This window comes from Colletes latitarsis, chromosome 8 (genome assembly GCF_051014445.1).
Source record: "Colletes latitarsis isolate SP2378_abdomen chromosome 8, iyColLati1, whole genome shotgun sequence".
NCBI lineage: Eukaryota > Metazoa > Arthropoda > Insecta > Hymenoptera > Colletidae > Colletes > Colletes latitarsis.
Genome location: NC_135141.1, coordinates 33629487 through 33652392, shown reverse-complemented (window position 1 = coordinate 33652392; position 22906 = coordinate 33629487). Strand labels below are relative to the sequence as shown.

Genomic DNA, 22906 nt, shown 5'->3' with positions numbered 1-22906 from the left:
GTCGTACGTTCCCGGAAATATTTATACGACTCGAAAGACAAAGAAGGAACAAGACGTTCTGGCGTCAGAATGCCTGTGCATAATAATAGAATTCGGGCGGAGACGATCGTGGAACAGGTAGAAATTGTTGCAATTACAAGCGTGGCAAAGTGTTCCGTTTGGTACCATCGTTCGAAAGAATTTACGAAACGAAATCTATTTTCAGCTGACCTACAAAGGCTAGGAAAAAAGAAATCATGGGCTATAGTTGGACCAACGTTTAAAATGTTTTCATTATTAAAAGTTCACTGTTAATTTCTACAACGTGTCGCCGTTTCTTGGAACGAAAATAATTTGGGAACACGTGATGGGGTGCCATTGGAGCATAGTTTCTGGAAAAGGGTGTCCAAGCTCGGAACTTTCCAGAGTCAATAACGTCGCTGATCGTTGAAAGAAAGAGCAGTATAATGTTCTCGATTGGTCCGGGGAAATTCTTTGCGGGACTTTCTCGAGGGTCTAGGTGCTTCAAAGGGGACAGTAAAACGACGACCGCAATAAAAGGGATTAAGTAGTTGCCTGGTCAACGAGCTCGAGTCGAACAAGCGACTGAAAAGCTTCGGTTAATCCGCAATCGCGTTATTAAGACGCCATAAACGAAAGGTACCTCCGAGGCGACCGATGCCCACGAATTGTCAGATGGCTAATGGCGTCTTTGGGACGACGCTGACGCGTACGTGACAACGCCAACGTCGCGACGTCTCTGTTGCGGTGCTATACGTCTTCGAATCGCTTCGAATTTTTCCTTCGAAAAGGCACAAAGAAACTAGTTCTGCACGGAAGGGAACTTTATTTTTGGGGATGAATTTCGGGGATCAATTTTTTATTTCTGATTTCTGATTTCTGATTTCCTTTTTAACATTGCCAAATGATTTTTAATGTTTATAATACGATTAGTAAGTTCCTCGATATTCCCAATTCTCGATTCGACGATTATTGCATTTCGTCCGCACGGTGATTCAACCTAAATTTCTCTGTACGATACAGATAAGATTACCAGGTCTCCGCCATTCTTACTTTAACAATTTATTTCGAGAATAATTATCGAATCGGTATCGAGGAGGATCAAATCTTCACAAGGTTCGTCCGAATTCTCATAGTTTTCGACGTCGTGAATGGTCGTTCCCAAAGAACAATTTAGAACCCGAGGAAATAAATTTCGTCATTTAAAGTGGAATACTTTGGGGAATTGTGTGCCAACCAGCGACAGATTACGGAGCAATTGGTGTCATTGTGACAGGAATCGGTCAGGTATGCGAACTGGGAACAGGTATGGCTGGGTCCTTTCGCTAATTTTCCACTAACACCTTCGAATAATTATGATTCTTAATTATCATCGCCAGCAGTCAGTCGTTGCAATAATTTCCAATGGACGTGAATTATTCTACGGCCATAACGATTCGCTAAGCACGGTCTCTGGACAGTTTGCATCCGTAAGATACGATAATTCGTTCTCGAAACGACCCTCTTCCCTTCCAGGTAGCAGATAAAACGGTTGAGAGTCAAGGCTGTCTGTTTTTTATTCGTAATATAATTTGACTTCCGGACAGGTACAGAGGGTAGCCTCCCTTTTACACCCCTTTCTCTGGCTCCAGGTCACGATGGACCATCTGGACATCAGGGTCAATTTTTTTTCTATCAAAGAGTCGGTTCCCCGATCCCAACAATGGACCAAGTTTTAATGAAAAATCCTGACTAAGGAACGTAGTATTTTATTCGCCAAAGTTCTCAAAGTCTTCCAAAGATACGCTGCTACGAAAATGACCGAAAAACGCGCAGATATCGTTGGACTGGGGATTTTAAAAATGCTTTCTTCTCGACCAATGACTCAGAGAGCGGGCGCATAAGATAAAGCATTCCCTAATCGACGGTCAGCTTACGGTCTCACAGCGTCCGAGAAACCTTCTTGTCGCAAGAATGACTCAAAACGTTCAACACTTTGAGTGTTTGCGCAGTTTAGACTTACTTAGATGGACGACTTACGGTTTAATCGGCTCAGGTAACCGATATTACCATACGGACACCCCCTTGGGAAACGGTTGTTCTTCGTTATTTCTCTGGTTGGTCCCAATGTCTCCGGGCCACGATACCTGGAGTCAACTGTTGTCCCGCGTTATTTTATTGGGTCCGAAGATGAGGCGGCTGTTTGACCAACAGACTTCTGAGATTATGCGCTTTTTGTTGTCGGACGCAGGTATGCGATCTTCTCCCCGGGGTTTATTGTCGCTCGTCAAGGGTTAAAGGGGGTGGTCGAGTTCTAACGATCGCAACGGACTTTCGACGTTCTTTCTATGCCAAACTGTGAACAAAATAAATAAAATGTCGAGGGTTCGGTTCGATTAAAATTATTTCAATGAATTTTGCAAACGGAAGCGACGAAAACGAATCGTCCTGGCAGTTTATCTCAACAATTTCCGTCGAAAGTGACCGTTTAATGTTTCGAGTCAAAGGTACCTACAAACTTCTATGCCGGTGCGATTTCTGACTTCAAAGGGTTCACGGAAAAGAGGCTAACCGAACAAACTCCATGAATAGGAAACGAATCAGTTGGTAATTTCGCTAATAATGTCCTCCGCTTGCGAGATTTATTATTGCTGCTCCGTTCGACCTGGACTTGATGGATTTAATACATAATTATTACGTTTATTATGTATAAATAACGTGTATCAACGTCTATATTTTATTCTAATTCACGATGTTAAACAGTTTTTCTTTCTTCGACGGATTAATCAATTTTCTTTAACAAAAAAAATGCAGCATAATTATGCAACGAATCTCGTTAAAAAGTATTAAAACATTTTCATCGACGTGTCGTTGTTGTTTTCGGGTGTGATTAAGACACGGAAGGAAGCGCACAGGCGCGAATCGACATCGAGTTTTTCGCGGACTTTCGCGAAACGGAAACGGGTTACTTTCGCGGCGCAGGCATTATCGTTATCGCAAATGGCGCGCGTAAGGCATCGTTTCGCGGTTGTTCCCTGTTGTTCTGGCCGAGCTGACGCAAGTTCGAGCATACATTATCTAACGAAACTTTAATGCTCGGTCATCCGTCCAATGACGGTGACCTTGCACCTTATCGACGGGAACTATCGTCAACAATTTTCACGATCGAAGCGGCGGCGCGTTATTGCAGACTCCTCCGAACGACTTTGATAACGCTTTTTGCCGACTTATTCCAGAAGAATATACGCGAATACGATTCGTTATTCGATAAAACTCGTTTATTAGTTAGTTGTAAATACTCCAATATTTTACCGAAATTTTACCGAAATAGTATCGTATACTTTTTAGTAGATCGGATCGTGTTTTGTTATATAATTATAGTACACGATCCCAACGTTTTACGTACTCCATTTGTAAACGAGGCTTATTTTCATTGCGCGACAATCATTTTTACTGGTCTGACAGAGATAAATATACATTAATTGTCCATAGTTCTGGCGTTAACGTATCGCAGACTAGTAAATAGAAGTATTAGGAAGAAAAGGGACGAATAGTCGTGAGTTTTGCTCGTCGACTGCACCCCCTTTACGTTCGCTTTACGTAATTCCCGTTGCGCGACGAAGGAACGGTGCACCGTTTCCCGCCGTGGATGCGCTCGACCGATCGAAAGAGGGAAGCATATCGGGTCCGGAGAAGCTTACATCGGCTCCGGGTTGCGCGTGTGGGTGGCGAACCCACACGCCGTCGATATAGCGGCGACGGCATAGGAGCACAGCTCCGCGTCGGGTGGGGGTACCACAGATAGAGCGGCGAGAAAGAGAAAGAGCGTGGGTAGGAGGGGGACGTGCTGGCTGCCAGGAGACGAGAGAACGAACGGAGAGACGAGAGAACGAGAACGGTGAGAAAAAAAGACAGAGAAAAGAGAGAGGCGCACGATTCGTTGAAAGGAGCGAGACGGAGGAACTCGAACGAGAGAAAAAAGACGCGAGAACCCAGAAGTGGGCGGGGAGGGTGGGGAATGGAGAGGAATAGAGAGGGAGGGGTGGACAGAAGCACGGGAACGGAGAGAAGAACGAGAAGGGTACGCTTCTCGGGTGGAGTACGCATACACACAGGCGTGCGCGCGCGCGTACACCAACGCAGAGACGGGCGGGAGAAGCGAGAGTGGTGGGGATGACCGCAAGAGGAGAGCAAAGAAGGACGGACGCACGCGGTACGGGCATTGGTGGAACCAAGACGGACGATCGACTCTAGAGGAGCACCGAGGGCGAGATAGAGGGGAGGAGGACGGAACCACCGGAGAGACTGGCGTCTGGCGAGGGGTGGGGGGACCGAAGGGATAGAGACAGAGCGAGAGCGGAGAGGGACCAGGTGGGAGGGATGATGAGGCTCGGGCGCAGGCTGAGAGAAATTGTCAGAAGCGCCGTGTCACTTCTCCGCGGTGAGTCGGCCCGTCGTGACCTGTTCTCATGGACCTTGTCTCCCCCCTCCCTGTGCGGCCATTGTCTATCTCGCTCTGTCCGTGTGCCCGTGTGCATGATACTCTCGCGTCGCGGTGCTCTCGTCCGGTAGCCTATCCTTTACTCGTCCGTCGTCCTTCGCCGCGCAACGACGCGCGTCGCTCGGGTTTTTCAATTCGAGAAACGATACCGGAGAAGAACAGTGCTGTGTGCCGCCTCCCCTCCCCCCACCTCCCTATGGAGGAGCAGAGTATCGAGATATCGAGGGACTGCCACGGAGGCTGACGCGCAGAGACGTTCGAGCGCCCTCAGCGATCATGCGCGACGGTCCCTAGGGGCTGAAGAAATCGTCGCCTCTTTTGTTGCGATTATCTATTCGCCGTGTTTCGACCGCCACACGTGAATATTCTCTCGTTTGGATGTTTTGTGGACCGTAAGCGCAGTGACGATAGAGAGATATCGACGGATTAGATTCGTTTTTTTTTTTTTTGGTGGCCGTACCCGCCATGGCGGAGGTTCGTGATAAGTGCAACGTACGCCGTTTGTTTGGATGTTGAGTGCCCAGGACCGACTTTGGAGTTCCATGAGTCGATCACGACGCTGACGAGAGAAGCATGGATTACTCGACGAAAGGTACGTCTCTTTCCCCGTCGCTCGCGGTCAGGTGATCGAGCGACGACGATTGTCGATAAGGGATTCGGTGACGGGCCAATGGCGATCGCCGCGAACGACCGTCTTTTTTCCTTGGACGATGCCTTGCTGTCAAAATACTCCAATCTTTCGAGTTTTTTTCGCTCGTACGTTTTACCCTGACGGTCCTTTTTCTTTCGTTTTTCAAGGATGGGACGAAATTGGGCCTGACGTGTAGGGCACGATGGATTCAAATGCGTTTTCGAACAAAGGGGGTGGAACCCTTCGAGGTTGGAAAGTCGTTTCGGAGTTTTCTTACAAACGTAAGAAAATTAATGGAAATTAATGTTTAAATGCAGTATTTTTAAGGCAATGCCAGTATCGAAGGAAGCCAACTTAGATATCTTAGATCGACCCCTTAAGAATATTCCATAAATATTTAGAATCGACTGCTGCGATAAAACAGATTGTTATTATCGTAGGTTCTACCATCTTCGTTGGACAAACCTATTGCACACCGGAAATTAATCTTACAAAATTGTAAACAGATTTTTCAATATCGTATAAATTATTTTTTTAATTTGATACTGTACCCAAGCGTTACAACAATTATTATTTACTGCCCTTTGATCATAGCGACATGTTTCCTCCGTAATTATTCGCGTAAATTAAATTCGATAATTACGTTCTTGATAAATCTGTGGAATTCAGACAGATTTTGTCTTCCATATTTGCCTCGAAGTCTCCGGTTCGGACTTTGAGAAAGGGACCACGAGCTCCGTTAGATCGCCAAATAGGGTTTCGTGGAGAAAAAGATTTACCACGCGTGGTAGAGCCATGTTTATATCTCGCAAAAATATTTTCGTTGGACGCGTGGAGCCAGGAAGACGCTAAATCGTAAAATGTAACTTTTTCCTGCTCTTCGGCGTTTTGTTTTCGTTTCGTTTGCCCCCCTCGTCCCTCCCTTTCTCCCCCTGGGGAGCTTTAACGAGGCGTCTATTGTTTTTTGATCGACCTAACCGCGACGTTAACGTTGATTCATCAGAGGCTTGGGAACATACGAAGGCGACAAGATGCTTGGAAACGGTCAAAATTCGATAGCTAACGAGTCGAGTGCACAAAGAGGAAAGATTACGATCACCGGCGACTCTTATCTCCCTGCGTTTCTCGATTAACGCACAAAATGCTAATGCCCATTAAGAATACAATGGAATTTTTGTTACGCGAGACCACGATCAGTAATGGGGATTTCAAATCTGTAAAGTTCAAGTTATACAAATATTTGCTATTCCGGATTTCATTAGAATTTTGGAGCAGGATACGAGTTTTCACTGCTCTAAAAATAAATTTAGTTTATTCCTCGATGCCAGCGATAAACGAATCCGAAACAAATGCTTGTGGAGTAGAAGAAATTTCCTGTCGAGACCAGGAAAGACCATGACTTAGAAACATGATTATAGGAAACGGTTACGTGGATGTCGTATCTGTTATCGAACGATAAGCTTTCAAAATATATGCTTTCGCCATCGTCAACGATTAGTCCAGGAATTCTAGGATGAGACGGTCATCTTTTAGGAAACTAAATTCTTCCAGAAATCTTGGAGTCCTTCGTCTCTGAGTAGAGATTAAATTTTCAAGATGATCCCCAGGACTCAGGACAGTTAGTATTCCTCTTGACCAGCAGGTCTTTTTATCAATTTCATCTGCGTGGACCTTGCCTGGATTTCTCATTTATGATTCACCGTTCAGAGCTAATAATAAAATTCGTTATCTCGCTGAATTCAGGAACACTTGTGCCACAAATAGAAACTAAGAATTCTTCTGAAAACTTTGTTAATTTGAAGATACGCCAAATAGTAGGACCAACGCAAGAATTGGAGTACATATTATGGTACTCCAAGTTTGAATTTTCGTTTTACGAGTAACGGGTAAACGGTTATTTATGTTTAATTCCTCGTTGGAAATTTTTATACAGATAAGAAATATGCCCCCCATGACCCCCCACCATCCAGCCACGATTATCGTCGTTCGATCAGACTATGTGGCTGGTCGGTCGCGTGCAATGGCGACGCAAGCAGCGGCTAAATTTCGCGCTTCGAGACGCCGCTAGAACGAAAGCTTACGAGATAACGAGATTACGCGGATCGAGAGTGACGCAATCGAGCATCCTACACAGAACCAGTTTCCAGGAAGCTCTGGTATCGATTTTTTCGGTCGTCGTTCGATAGCCACGACCATCCCACTTCGTTCGGAATTAACCAGCTCATAATTTCCCATTTTTCGATCGCGAACGCACACGTGCGCGATTACGGACCAAACAAAGACAATTAAACAGACGTTGTTCCACGGCTAACTCAAATATAACACTGTCAACGAAACGAATGCACCAAAGACCCAAAGCTTCGATTCGTAACTTTTCTGTTATTAAAAATAACATTCACGGGGATTTTTTTTTATTTAAAATGAGTCTGGGGATCGACAGGAGACCTTTTATCTCCAAAGGACCAACGATCCTCGAGAATCGACGTTCCATAAAATTCTAGGAACAATTTCGTCTTGGAAAATCTGCGTTCGCGGAGGATTAAATGATCGGAGTCGGTGAAGAGGGCCATCGATCTCAATTAATCGAATTAATTGGGTTTCGCAAACGACAGTCGATCGAACGTACAGATAAGAGAATTGTAAATTTCTCGATTTTGGAGTAATTCCCGATCCTCGAACGACGTTGCACGAGGTCTTTTTAATTCGACGTGCTTGCGTGTTTATTACGTGGTTAGAGAACATAACGCGTGAGTTATGGTTCGTGTTTTTAGATTTAAATTGGGTCAGCCTCCCCCTCGAATGGGGTTGGGCAAACTTTATTTCCGAATAAAGATTTCGAGTTCATTCGTAAATTAGAATATGCACGGTGTTCCGGAGATACGAATATAAATTTTCGTGTTAGTTTTTTATAATGAAAGTTCACGCAACGCAGGGTTGAAATATTTCTGTTCCGGGGTCTCGAATCTTTCGACGAGATGAGATTTAATTTAACAGAGTGGCCAGCAGTTTTATGGTACCGGGTTTAAGAGTACGTGGATTCGTTGGAAAAGTAATAACCGGGGAAACCGGGGGAGCAGGAACAGAGCGGGGCTGCAGGTCCCTGGAAGTCGGATCAGGGCGTGGCGTGCAAAGTTGAACCGCTCCCTTTTCTCACCCCCGTGGCTATCTCCCTCTCGACGAAACATTCCAATTAACGGGCGTCTAGTTAGGACAGACTCGATGACCTCTTCCGGCATCGAAATCTCCGGGAACCGCCCTTCGCGAATCCAAACGTGGACGAAATAACTATCACAATACGATCCTCGAACGAGTAAAAACTAAACCGGCGATTACAGAATTAATTGCTGCAACCCCTGCGAATCTTCGAAAAGAAGAAACAGCTACCGGTAAAGAAGCTCAAAGATTTTTATTAAAAAAAGCCCATGTAAAATCCTGCAATTGAGGTTTGTAGCGTGGAATTTCGTTATTTCTGAAGACGGGTACGTCCATTGAAGGGAATTTAGCGTGGTCTGCACGTGTGTCGTCGGGGAGTGTGTGTTCCCAGCGATCTATACCAAGCGTAGGTATGACAACCGCGTCTAGGTACATGCGGAAGCACTCGGTTGGGCCACGTATACGAGGATTCTTTCCGTGACATCCTTTACACCAGGTTATACTGCGGGATAGCTGCACCACGCGGCCAATCGTAGACACCCGAGAAAAACTTGGTACACCGAGCTGTCGACACGTATGTAATATCTTCCAGCGGCCAACCTGGCGGATCGATCATCCATGAATCTGTTAAATTTATTAGAGCGGTTCCTCAGGGTCGCGTTGGGCCGCCATGGTTGAGATTACCGCGCGACAGATGGCCAAAAGACAAAAGTTATTCTTCTCGTTTCGCGAACCTGACGAGTAATAAAACGATAGAAGAGACGTATGTACTCGATATTGAAATCACTCCGGGAATAAGAGAAATATTTAATCCAATAAAAAGTGTATTTAAATGTTTATTACGCTGATTAGAGAATTTAAGATATCAGTCCGTGGTTTATGGTTTTGGATATAAGAATACAGTTTCACAAGTGTTTTTAGTATTTTTTATTCCGGTTCCCAAACCATCGTTTCTTAATTGCAAACTGTCTCAACTATCATCTTCCAATAATAGTATGAAGAATAAATTTTAATCTCGTCACGAATGAAGTGAAAAGGATCGATGGAGGTTGTGAAAACGGGAGGAAAAGAATGGCGATCGATAGCTTAGAAACTGTTTTACCGCCGAAGGGGAAACGAGATCCTCCGTCGTTCCGCTGGCTCGCGATCGAAACAGAGAAAACGGCCGCGGAAAAATTAGAATGTCGTAATTACAAATTCGTTCTGGTTTCACTGGCTGGCCTGAGAAAGAATTTTTCCGCGGCTTCGATCCCTACGAAACCGCCTTTCATTTTCCATTCCTGTTTATTGCCCCACGGAACCTAACTCGAGTTCCCAAGATAACCCTGTAAACGTGAGAAACGCAACGCTCCTGTTTATCGCTTCCAGAGTACCAACTGCCATAGCTTCTCTTGCGAGCATACTCAACCGTCGTACGCTATCAGTATTCTCTTATTACCGATTTAAATCGATCGATAAAAATTCCTGTAGTAGTCGATCGTTAAATAATTACGCTAGGAGTGGTCCACGAGTCTTTCGTTTCTTTAACCACCGTTCTATTACAAAGTGATGTATCGATTTCAAGTACTTTCTATTTAAAAAAAAAAAATATGTATAAGAATTCTGGTAATCGTAATCTCCTAAATTTCTTGATCGTTCTGGCAGTTAACGTTTCGAACAAAGAAGAGAAAAATTTCGTTCCGAGAAACGTAATGTATCGTCGATATTTAGGTTAATTCGAGGACGATCGTCCATTGTTCGAGCAAAATGTTGGCCGTTTCTGGCTGGAACGTCTCGGGCAGTTACATTGTTCGGCTGTGGTAGAGCACGTAGCGACCTAAGCGCGACAAAGTCGTCTCGAACGATTTCGAAACACGCTATTATCTCGACGGAGCATGATCGACAGGCTTTCTCCGAAAAGGCTGATCTATCGTGTGTAAACACAAGAAACGACCTCTGCTTCGGGAGCAAACAATTCCAACGGCGGATCGAACGACTCGAACAAAATGAAAAAAGAAGGTTCAGTGTCCTCGTGTAACGAGTCGTTCGTATCAAACTTATTTACCTCGATTCTCCGTACGGGAACGTCTTTGTCGTTCGTGAAAAGAAACTTTTCGACCGATTAATTCGATTTACTTAACGTCCAACCCTTTTGCACGATAATTGATTCTCTAGTTTGCTCTCCGATTCGATTTCTTCTTCTTTTCCAACCATTGAAAATTTCTCTCAAACACACACGTGTTCCCCGAGATTATATTTCGGCGTATAATAACAATAGCGATAATACAGCGCCATAATTCGAAATACTAATCTCGGAGATTATGAAGCTGAATCTTAGATCAACGAACGACGATATTCTCGTCAGATAAATTCTCACCGCGCGAAACCAGATTTCGACGGTCAAAGTATAACGGTGTTCAATATCGAGAGATATCGATCTTCGTCATCGCGAAACTAAATCTTCCATCAGCCTCTTGGCAGACGCGAACGACCGTTTGCTCAGCTGAACTTTGTATCCGACGATTTAGTAGAAACCTAATCGCACCGTACAATAATGTATACTTGGATGGTTTCGATATCGAACGATCTATGTCACAATATCACGTCTTCGATTAACGTTTCTTGAATCGATCTCCGAATCGCGTGGACACATCCTTCTAGATCTCTCGACGTGCTTGGAATTTTTATCCGATCTCTTGGAAAATACGAGCGATAGAGATACCATTAGATACCATTCGTTGACGTCAACGAGATACTTGGAGAATGCAATTTCGAATTATCATATTCGTTGCATCGATATCGGGAACTTTCTGGAAAATTACACTCTTTTTTTAAACGAATTTTAATCGAACATTAACATGGCCCGTGTATGGGTCATATCACCACGCTATTGCGTAATCAGGAAAAAAATTGATGGACAATCGAGGCGATCGATACGCGTTAAGCAACGCTCCCCCATGATTATCTCTCCTCCACAGTTGAATCTGTAATGATCGACGGTGAGAGACCGTGCATTTTCCACCAGGAATTCTTATCTACGGCGTCGAGTTAGCGGCCGGAAAGAGACGGAGCAAATAAAAAAAAAGAAAAGGGAAAAAAGCAAAGCGTGTGTCACCGGTGGTCACCACCCGAGCACCAGAGAGGGTGGCCAGGGTGTCACGGGTGGGTAGGTCCAAGGTTGTCAGGGCTACGACTCTCGAAACACACTAACCGACCGCCATCTTTGCTTCTCCTGCGTGCTGCGTGGGTGTATCCGAGCGTGGAGAGAGCGGGGATGAAAGGGAGAGCGGGACGGGGGAGCGAGAGAACGGAACAGAGCCAGAGATGACTGGAGCAGAGAGAGAGAGAGAGAGAGAGAGACGGAGGAGGACTCGGTCGAACGCGGAGAGGGCCGCAGCGATGGAGAAAGATGGACGGACGGACGGAAGCTGGTGGGGGATGAGATAGGGGAAAAGGGTAGAGGAGGAGAAGGTGAAAATGTGGAGAGAAACGAAGGGTACGTGTAAACAAGGGGGAGTGGGAAGCGCGAGTGCAGGGAGAAAGGGACACGATCGTTCGCGTGGGTGCGTTTCTGTCAGTCTGTGTGTCGATTTACTGTCATCCATTAGGCAGAGCTCGCATTCGTCAAATTTTAGAAACGATATTTTCAGTTTAAAAACGGAGCAGTCTTATCCGAAAATTATTCTGTAACCGAAAAGGTGCTATTAACAATAGTATGGGCAGCCAAACGCCTCCGACGATATTTACTACGATTGCAAAGATGAGTTAGTGTCTGCCTGACAAATGTCAGAATTTCAGGTACCACGGAAACGCATTCGTGACGTTAGATAAGGGAACGCTAGAAAGAGACGCGGAGGAGCGAGTGAGGGGGCCGATAAGGCGAATCGAGGGAGAGAGACAGCGATACTAGCGCGAGAGTGGGGAGGTTACGGAGCGCTGGAGGGGGAATGGAGCGGGAGTAGAGGAGAGGGAAACGAGATAAAAGCTCGGACAGATGAGAAACGACCAATGGCGAGCATCTCCCCCACCAATGGTTCAGCGCAGCATCCTATCATTCGTAGGAGGCGCGGGTCGACGGAAGTGCGCATGTACGCCCTCGATGGACTGAACTGACACTGCTCCCTTTTCCACGGCCCTCCGCGACGCCAACTCTCAGGGGGTGCATTGCGGATATAGGGCGTGGCGTCTGGCCCTTCGCGACGTCGCGTCGGGAACTCGAAAATAGGGCTGGGACTATACTCGAACCCTACGAAATTACGGTTCAATGTTCCTGCTCGAATCGAACCGGACGCTACTACATTTATATCATTTGGTCTCGAGAAATGAAATTTGAATATTTGATCGAACAACGATGGTGGAATTGGGGCTGGAATTATTTCGATATTTGCCCAATACGATTTAAAGTAGAATATTTAAGAACTTATAGATTAATATTGGAATTGGATTAGGAATTTAATTAGGGCGAGCTCGATTAAAGTAGTACGCTATTCGGATATTTAGCTAATATTTTAATGAGATTCGAATGTTTAAATGCTTGAAAGTTGTAATTAAAATTTATCTAATTTATCAAATACTCATAATTACGTTACAGTATAATTGCGAAATCCTCAACGTTCTAACAAATGCGTGGATCCAATAAGTATCATTCTCCGAAGTCTGCTGAATCAACGATAAAATAGCGGTCGAAGAAACACTATTTATCGATCATCGAGTTTCGTTCGTTCGTAAGTCGGTTTGAAAGATCGATCGATGGATGATAATTAACGATCTACAGATTCGATTCGTATAGAACTCGCCCAACTCGAGAGAATATCGGTCGGTGAAATTCGGAACAGATCCTTCTGTCGTGACAAGTGGAAATCCAGGTGCTTTCCATTTCTAACGATCGCCGATCGCCGGAGACCCAATCGTTACGAGGCTCTGTGAACCACGAAAACCGATTTCTATTCTTCTCTCCCAGCTAGCGTGGCTCGACTTGGACGTATCGATAGGCAAATTGCGCTTTCGACTGCGACGAACCGACCGAGATCGAGCGAATTAAACCCCGGAGAACGTCGGTTTCCAATTTTATTTTCTACGAATGGCTTCGACGAGAATAATCCAATATTTAATCGATGATACAGCTCCCGGATGCAACGAGGAGTATCAAACTAATTTATTTAACCAATAAGACAAACATATGTCAATTTATTCTCGACGTTTATTCGATCAACGTTCTTATTTGATCGTGAAATATTTAATTCCATGATCGATGTGATTCTTACATTTTATTTCTTCCTCCAGCATCGAAGTCTCCGTCTCGCGACGATTCCTGTATCTTTCTATCGAAAGAAATTATTCGTTCGAAACTGATCCGGTCTCGGTATGTAAATAAATGTTTCCGGTAATTGTGTTTTTCGTTCGCTCGGTTAATATTTTAAAAGTAAAATTTCTTGATATTCCGATAAACGGAGTGAGTCACGCTGTTGCAAAGATAAGTGTGTTTTTTATATCTTGCGGCTAGATAAATGTTTATTTGCTCCGTTACGGAAACCGTCGTCACGAACCTTCGTAAATCTCTCTTTTCTCGCAGAGCACCACTCGCCGAGATAAAATTGATTTCCTGAAATCGATTGTGTACTTTCCCTCGGTGTCGTTATTTTTCCCCCAAGATACCACGAATTCTTTTTTTTTTTGTTTTTTTCACTAAAAGCTGAATTCGACGCAGTTCACCTCCGAGATACAGAATTTTCACTTACGCGATCTTACGTATTCGACGTTATCTCGAACGTTCTTTAAGAAATTAGATTAAGCTCTATTGACAATCACAAATGTGATCCGTATTATCGAATCGTGACAGAAAGCAGACAAAACATCTCGTTATCAACGTTTCACGGTCAGCTGACTTTAAAGATCATTGTCGTCCAACCATTGTGCATCTTTTTTACTAACTTTTGTTCTTACAAAACCAACATATCGTTACGATGTCTTCTGTATCTAAGGTTGGTGAATTTATCTCGTTTCAGAAATCCTTCTCTTTGAACTGTTTGAATTTTCGAGATTTCCATTGATAAGATACTCAAGGTATTCGTCTCGAGACGTCGAGATCTCGATAGTTTGGAGACCTCGAGCACCCCTATCTAATATTTACAATATGAATTCTATTCTTCGATACGTTGACGTGTTTGAATCATCTCGTGTTTCCCGGTTAGCGTTCGGTGACTTTGGACAAATGATCCAGCGGGGTTGATGATTTCGAGAGCACACAGGGTCACGTGGCTCTCGGTATCGGTATCGCGAAGCGTTTTACGGGACCCGTAAATCGCTCGTATCGAATTTATTCCCACACCGGAGCGCAAATGCGCGCGCTAAACGTGCACGCAAACCGCAAGCCAAGTTCGAGCCAAGCGGGCGAAAACCCGTTTCGTACGCGTGATTTACGCGCATGAATAAAGTCACCTGCCGCCGACAGGTAGTACGTTTGTCGCACAGTAGGCTCGTACAGGTTTATTCGAGTTCATTCGTGCCCATCTTGACGCAATTTCAATGAATCGTTCGCCGCGTACGCGTGGACCAAACCTCCTGAATCATCGACTGTAATTAAATTAAGTAACAGAATCTCGTCAACGTTGACTGCCGTGGGGGTCACCCCACGATTATACAACTCACCTTATCTGCTGTAAACGATATTTAAACATATTAGGAAATTGTTGTTGGCGCCATGGGCAAACCACGTAAATCTATTAAACGATAGTATCGAGGCAACGTCGTCGATCGCGAGCGTTATCTCGCCATAATCGCGGGACGACTTGTTTTTCTCCCGACTTTATTTTCGTCCCCGTATCTTTCTCGGAAGCGTGCTCCAGCGTCGGCTGCAGGATCCTTGGCAGTTGGTTTCCAAAGGCGCGTAAATAAGGACGATTGCGGTCAGAACGTCGCTGATAAGTGTCATTGTCCCAGCACGGCGTCGTTCTTTGCGGTCGTCAGCTTCCGGAATACGTCAGGATCTCCGCGACACGGTCGTGTCCGACGCTTGTTACGACCAATTAAAAAAATTTACAAACAATACGCCCATTATCGGTCGATACGAACGGCTAACGACGATGGGAAACTCTGTAAATCTCCACGGATTCCTCGCGAACGAGTTTGTAATTCAAGTTTTTTTTATTATTAAAATCACGGTGGATCCATCGCGTTGTCCGTGGACTCTTGTTAAACGTAACACATCGGTTAGCAAGTTCGAACGCGTGTAACGTTTAGAATTATTTTAGGAAAGTCTATTGACATTCACAGTGGACGCGACAAAAGCCTAACTTCGCTCGAGCGATTCTATTCTGAATTGGACTCTCACGATATTGCGTTGCTGGCTTCATCGTACAGAATTCCTGATAACGTCTCTTCCTCTTTTTAACGTCAAATGTTTCTCTTTGTTTCAGTTACTGTTAAGAGTGATCCCGATCAGGGACACAACGAAACGCAAGCGGATGCTGCATCGCCACCATCTAGCGTAAGTTACTACGTTGTCTTTCATAATCATTTACAAACATACTTGGTTTATAATTCCCCTCTGAATTCGACACTACGAACCGTTAGACCTCCAAGATCGATAGTTTCAACACCGATAAGAGAGTGTGTCCGATCGGATCGTTGAACTCGCCTTCGAACATGGCCGACCGCGACAGACTCGAAGAATTATCTCGAAATAAAATGTTCCATAACCTCCAAACTCTCTTTGAATGTTTGATAATAATAATTTCTATAAAAGTTGATGACATCGACATTTAAGAAAATTGTCGAAAAACCCGTAGGAACCGAAGGAAATCCATACTAGAATAGTCCCTTGGCTCTTTCGATACGTCATTGATAGAGTTAGGGTTAATCGTTGACACGCAGGGTCGTTAAACTCGGTCCTAACGTGATTTTCAGGTGGAGTTACCAGAGAGCGGTCATCCGTGCCCCGCGTGCCCTACGGTGCTGGCCAGCTCGCGGGAGCTGACGAACCACCTACGCGGGCATAATTCGCCGCGCAGCACCGACTGCAGCGGCGAGGACGATTACTGTTGCGGGGTATGCAACAAGGTGCTAAGCTCGGCGAGCTCGTTGGACAGGCACGTGCTGGTGCACTCCGGTGAGCGTCCGTTCAAGTGCAAGTACTGCGAGATGGCGTTCACGACGAACGGGAATATGAACAGGCACCTGAGGACCGCGCACTGCGCCGCGTCGCCGCACAGTTGCACGGACTCCGAGGGCAGCAGCGACTCCGAGAAACCATCGAAGCAGAGACACATCGAGGAGTACAACAACAACGAGATCGCGAAGAGGAACTCGCCGGACTTGATCGACAGGCAAGAAAAGTCGCCGAGCCTGACGGGCAAACGGAAGTGCACGGACTATCTAAGCGACAACGAGGGTCAGAAGAGGCACAAGATACTATTGAACAACTCGAGGACGGAGATGAAGGCGCGTCCGGACGACGGTCAGAAGAACGTGTACAATTGTCCGGTCTGCGGTAGACAGGACTTTGCCACCAGCGCCCTTCTCGAGGCCCATTTGGAATGCAATCATCCAGAGTTCCCCGCGAAATGCGACGCCTGCAATCGGTCGTTCAAGAACCATCGGGTGCTAAACCTGCACCGATTCATGAACCACTTCGCGGAGCACTCGATAGGGAACACCGCGAGGAACCTGCGAAACTCCGTGGTGGGATTCAATGATCTGACCTTTGTCGATTTCTCGTCGGACAAGTTCCCGACAATCGCCAGGGCGGTTTGCGAGCAGTCCCTGCACCGACCAGCTTCCGGCGAGGTGGCGAAATTCCAGTGCTCCAAGTGTCTGAGAGCGTTCCCGTGCAGATCCGCCCTGGACGCCCACGAGATCGACTGCGGAACCGCGAATCCGCAGTCGAGACCGATCAGCGACAACCAGTCCAGGAGGGACGACTTCTTCGCGGGCCTGGACCTCCAGAACAAGGCCGCCCTCACCGAGGCCAAAGAGGGCAAAGACCTGGCCGACATCCAGAGCATCATATCGGTCACGTCCGGTCCTATACTGCAAAACTTTCCACGATCCGACGCCAGCACACCGGAGAACAACATGAAATTCAACCCCAGCGTCGGCTCGTCCGGCTCCTCGGGCACGTTCTCGTCCGAGTACCACGAGGAGGAGGCACAGGACGCGTTCGCCGCCGAGTTCAGGAAGATGAAGATGAAGGGCGAGTTCCCGTGCAGGCTCTGCACCGCGATATTCCCGAATCTGAGGGCGCTCAAGGGCCACAATCGGGCGCACATGGGCGTGGGCCCCGGGATGCCGTATCCCTGCAACATGTGCTCGTACACCAGCACCGACAAGGCTACCCTGGTGAAGCATCTGAGGTCGCACAACGGCGACAGGCCTTACGAGTGCTCGTTGTGCAACTACGCGTTCACCACCAAGGCGAACTGCGAGCGCCACGTTCGAAACAGCCACGGTAAACTGACCAGGGAGGACATAAAGAGCGTGCTGATATACCATCCGAACGAGAACTCGACGAACGAGAGCGTCGAGAGGAGCTCGCCCAGGGTGATCAAGGACGACGTGCGAAAGAGCTTGGTGTACCCGAGCGACCGGGACGAGCTGCTGCAACATCAGACGCAGCTGCACTATCCGTCGGTGCCCATGGAGGGTCGTGGCGAGGTCAGGATAATAGAGGAGGCGAAGCTGCACAACGCAAACTATTACGAGAAGACGGAGGCGTTCCCGAGGCCCGCGCAACCGATCGAGCTGACGCAACGGAAGCCGACGCAGGACGGCAAAACGGACTACGCGAAGCTCGACGAGGATCTCGAGTCAAGGTCATCGGAAGGCAGCGTGTCTCTAGTCAGTGATACCAAATCAGATTCGCACCAAAGAATACAAGCTAGTCCGATGAACTTGAAGAAGAGTCTGAACGCGTCGGAGACCGTCGGCGAAGACGGACCGTTGGACCTGTCGATGGACGTACTGGATCTCAGCAAGAAGTCCAAGGACAAGGAGGACAACGAGTTTGTCGCGTCGCACGAGCACTACGGAAAGAACCAGAAGGAACTGTACAACGCCACCAGTCAGTTGTTGCTCACCGAGGCGCTCCTCAAGGCTGGACAGGGCACCTCGCAGCCACCATCTTTGGAGGCGCTGTACGCGAACGCGCACCTCATCTACAGAAACTTCGGAACGTTCCCCGGCGGCGTGGGCGCTGGCATTCTGCCGCCGTACCTGTTCAACCCTCACGTGTTCGGTCAGGACTTTTCGATGAAGGAGAGGCTGCAGAAAGAGCTGGTCAGGGGCCTGCAGTTGACCAGCGGCGGCACTCTGGTGGAACCGCCGTCCATCGGTGGCACCGGGTTCCCGGCTTTCCCGCCCACCAGGGACATGAACGCCCAACCCGCCGAGCAGAACGACTACGCGAAGCTGATCTCCGCCAAGATAGCCAGCAAAGCGTTGTCCAGCCGCGAGAAGCCCGACAACCACATACCGTCCGCAAACTCCGTGAAAATGGTGATCAAGAACGGGGTGCTGATGCCCAAGCAGAAACAACGACGATACAGGACGGAGAGGCCGTTCACTTGCGAGCACTGCTCGGCCAGATTCACTCTGAGGAGCAACATGGAGCGACACATCAAGCAACAGCATCCTCAGTACTGGAGCCAGAGACCCAGGGGCGGTCACTCGACCAGAGGCAGGCCACCCTCGAGCAACCCGACGTTGCTGCAGAATCTCGCGACGACGCAACAAGCCACGCAACCGTACCCAAACATCCTGCCGAAAGCGGAGCAACCGGCGAGCTCCGAGTACGCGAAGCATCCGATCTCGGACCAGGTCAAGTACGCCATCCTGGCGCAGCAGCTCAAGGCCAACAACAAGGTCGAGGAGGACTCCGAGGAGGAGCTGGTGATCGACGAGGATCCGCAGGAGAAGGAATTTCACGAGCAGAAAAAGTGCACGAGCCTGCTGAGAGGACAGCTGGAGGCAGAGTCCACGAAGGAGACAGCCACCGTAAAGGAGGAGGTCGAGGAGCCCTCCAAGGTCGACTCGGAATCGTCCAACACCGAGTCCGCTCACAGCGACAACGCCGACGAGGCGAAGACTTCCGACACGGAGAAGGCAGCGGAACCGGAGGGCGCGATGAGCGACAACGCGGCCGATCGCGTGTTCAAGTCGGACCCGGACGAGGAGAAGCAAGAGAAGATGGAGGACGGGACGACGGACCTGGCGAGCGTCTCCGAGCTCCTGGACAATGCATCGCAACAGTACCAGCAGTTCCAGCCGCAATACCTGAGCGACGAGGAGGGCCTGGTCGCGTCGAACAGCGACTGCAACAACTCCGGCAGCGACGAAAAGTCCGACTCGGTCAACTCGCTCAACTCCGTCGCCACCGCCTCGTCGAAGAAGAAGAAGAAAAAGAAGAAGAAGAAGAAGAAAAAGTCCGCGTACTCGATGGCGCCGAACCGCGTGATCTGCCCGTACTGTCAGCGACCGTTCCCCTGGACGTCCTCCCTGAGACGACACATTCTCACGCACACGGGACAAAAGCCCTATCAGTGCATCCATTGCTCGCTCCTGTTCACCACCAAATCGAACTGCGATCGCCATCTGCTCAGAAAGCATCACAAGGCGAACCCGAACAAGATGCGCAGGTCTAGAAACTCGTCGTCGCCCGACAGCCAGGCGGTGATCGGCAACAACAACTCTTTCTCCATGAGAAACGTGCCCGAGAGGCCGTACAAGTGCAACCAGTGTCCCAGCTCCACGTTCTCTACGCTCGGGAACCTCAAGAAGCACCGTTCGACCAAGCACGCGCGCAAGACCAAGTGCAGGTCCGACACGCCGTCCAGCGAGCCGCAGAACAGCCCGCAGGAATGCACCAAGCAGAACGAGCAGACCGACTACGACAGCCAATCGTCGAGCGTGTCCGAGAGCATGGAGACCTCGTCCGTACCGGAACTGCCCAAGTCGACCGTCAACACCTCGCCGTCCACCAACGACACGCCCAGATCCAGGAGACCGTCGCCGAGATCGTCGCCGGGTCCCAGCGACGTCCCTTTCAAGTGTCACCTGTGCGACTGCGGTTTCGCCGAGAGGCAGGACTGTCTGGAGCACATCAAGATGAATCACAAACGATCGTACGAGATGCTGGTGGCGAAGGGCGCCCTGGACATGGACATCGACACGGCCGAGGATCAGCAGCAACAGCATCAGCCGCAGCCCCATCATCCCAGCGACGGCGAAGAGAAACGGGGACGTTTCCCGGACTATAGTAACAGAAAGGTAAGGTCTCGGTTGCTGTCTCCTCGTTGGACGTCTTCAAGTGGACTGCTTGTGTTCTGTAATAGATCTCATTAACGAAGAATCCCCGCATCAACTAAAAGGTTGGCTCTTCCAACATTTCCAGGTGGTATGCGCGTTCTGCATGAGGCGGTTCTGGTCCGCGGAGGATCTGCGTCGGCACATGAGGACGCACACGGGCGAACGACCGTTCTCCTGCGACATCTGCGGCCGTAGGTTCACCCTGAAGCACAGCATGCTGCGGCATCGAAAGAAGCACGAGTCCATCGACTCGACCATGTACGTGGGCACCAGCGGCGACGAGGAGAACTCGCCCACGCAGCCGCCGCCCATCACGCCACGGAGCCAACAACAGCCGCCGATCCTCGTGGCGGCGAACTCCGGAAATCCCAGGATCCAGGACAGAATCTCGTCGTTGCCCACGGTCGCGCCGGTCGCCACTGGCGACGCGGCGCCCAGCGGACTGATGAGATTCAATCCGTACGAGAAGCTGACTACCCTGACAGGGAAGCTGGCGGGCATCCCGCAGAACGCGAACCCCGACGCCAGCGAGAGCGCGGACGATTTGATCTCTAACCTCTTAGGAATAAGGGACAAGAACTTTATCGACCGGGTGCTCCAAGCGTCGGCCGACGACGCTGCCAAATTGCTGGGAGTGAAACGCAGCCACGAATGAAGCCCCCCTTCGCCCGCTGACCCTGGACATTTCACGACCGTGCCTTAGGTTCCTCCCCCTCCTCGTGCTAGGCAAAGTCGACTGGCAAAGTTGACCGAGTTGATCTTCGTGGGAATGTTAGTGTTTTTAGGCGTACGAAAAAAAAGGTACACGATACGCGGGACTTTGATGCGTTATCGGGGGTGGGGGGCTTGTACGACGATTACAGTTCGTGCGTGATGGTTGGATGCCGAAGATGTTCGCTACGTAGAAGCAGTTATTGAGTTAGTAACTTTTTACTGCGTGCAGTCAGTCTGACGATAGGATCGAGCCCGCAACCAAAGACGTGGAGTCATGTATTTGTAAAAGACTCTGAAATGATTCGTTGCTGAATTCGTTGAGACAACAAAACGAAAGAGTATTCGATGGACGCTTCATATATTTTTTATTGTTGCACTCGATCGACGGTCTAACGGTAAAGGTATCATCGTGTGAAAAAATTCTTCAATTCTGAGAGAAAACAATGTCCAACTGTTGTTCGGTTTTCATTCGTTTCTACCATGTTTATTATCAATTAGAAGTAATACCCGTTTTTCGTCCTTTTATTCTATCAACTTTGTTTCTTTTCTCTCAGGAAAGAGCTTTTGATGGTATTTTTAAACGAAGATAGAAATTGCAGTGTCGATAAAAATGAAAAACATTCCAAATTGAAAACGAAATTTCGCTTTTGCGTATATTTAGCGAGTCTCGACGGGTTCAACGATGGTTTCGTCGATCTCAAAAAGGTTTCACCGGGTTTCCGCGTGGATGCGCGAACGAGTCGGGAGGAACATGTATCGACTTTCGAAGGTGCAGCGCCACTTTACCTTTTACAGCTTAACTGTGTAGCCGGCGATCGCATGGTCGCTGCTCCTACTTTCCCCGTTGGTAATGTGCCTACAGTTTCTTGTTTCTTTCGAATCGCGCGAGTGGTGTGTACTCGCCTGTATTTCTCTCTCTTTCTCTCTACTCTGTATTATGTACATATATACATGTATATCCATGCACGTGTGAAGTACACGTTTCTAGTAACTATAAGGGTCGGTGTCGTACGCCGAAAGAACACGATAGCCTTGCCAATACGGAGATGAACATAAGCAAAGGAGGATGAATGTGCCCGTGTGTCAAGATGGCAAGGAGAGCGTCGGTATTCGAACGTGGACGCCCTACCTTTACAGACCGGGCCGTACTGAAATCCAAAGATACATTTTACACAACGAATTAAGTTAGCCATATACGTACTTCTATTTATTGTTTGTCACGTACTTAGAGCCGGGAATTCGCAGCGCGCAACGAGGAAAACTTTTCCCCTCCCCCCCTATTGATTCTCGAACGGTCGGGGGCGGGGGGACGAAGTCTCGATACGTGAAACAAAGTCACCGAAAGAATCGAAAAAGCGACGAATCGATTATCGATCGAGTCTCCGTCGACTCGATTGGTACAGTCGCGTTCGTTCTCTCGGTCGTTATTGTGCAAATCGAAATACACGGTCGACGATAATTCGTAAAGTAGAGCAATATAGAAAAGTTTATCATGATATATATAAATATATACATATGTAATAATCGATTTCTATTCCGTCGCGTAAAGATTACTTGTATATAGGTAGCCTAATTAAACAATCTTGGTAGGTCTATGTTTCGCGTCGTGCATAGTCCATGTTAATGAATTCTCTCAGAATGAAACTATA

At 47.9% G+C, this 22906-nt stretch overlaps 1 protein-coding gene across 2 annotated transcripts; it reads left to right on the top strand.

Annotated features, from left to right (window-relative positions):
* Positions 1 to 4374: 4374 nt before the first annotated feature.
* On the top strand, positions 4375 to 22687 carry LOC143345053 (uncharacterized). 2 transcript variants are annotated; one of them, XM_076771784.1, is made up of 4 exons: positions 4375 to 5072; positions 15659 to 15729; positions 16149 to 20504; positions 20629 to 22687. In XM_076771784.1, the coding sequence occupies exons 1-4, from the start codon at positions 5054 to 5056 to the stop codon at positions 21196 to 21198; spliced, it is 5016 nt and encodes a 1671-aa protein (XP_076627899.1). In that variant the 5' UTR covers positions 4375 to 5053; the 3' UTR covers positions 21199 to 22687. The 2 variants fall into 2 exon arrangements, with proteins under 2 accessions (XP_076627899.1, XP_076627900.1); XM_076771785.1 differs by having other exon boundaries at positions 20570 to 20702.
* The last annotated feature ends 219 nt before the right edge of the window (positions 22688 to 22906 follow it).

Bases quoted from the DNA above. Each gene is read 5' to 3' on its own strand.
- LOC143345053 (XM_076771784.1), top strand. The intron at 15,730-16,148 runs GTAAGTTACTAC...CGTGATTTTCAG, and splicing joins CTGCATCGCCACCATCTAGC to GTGGAGTTACCAGAGAGCGG. The intron at 20,505-20,628 runs GTAAGGTCTCGG...CAACATTTCCAG, and splicing joins CGGACTATAGTAACAGAAAG to GTGGTATGCGCGTTCTGCAT.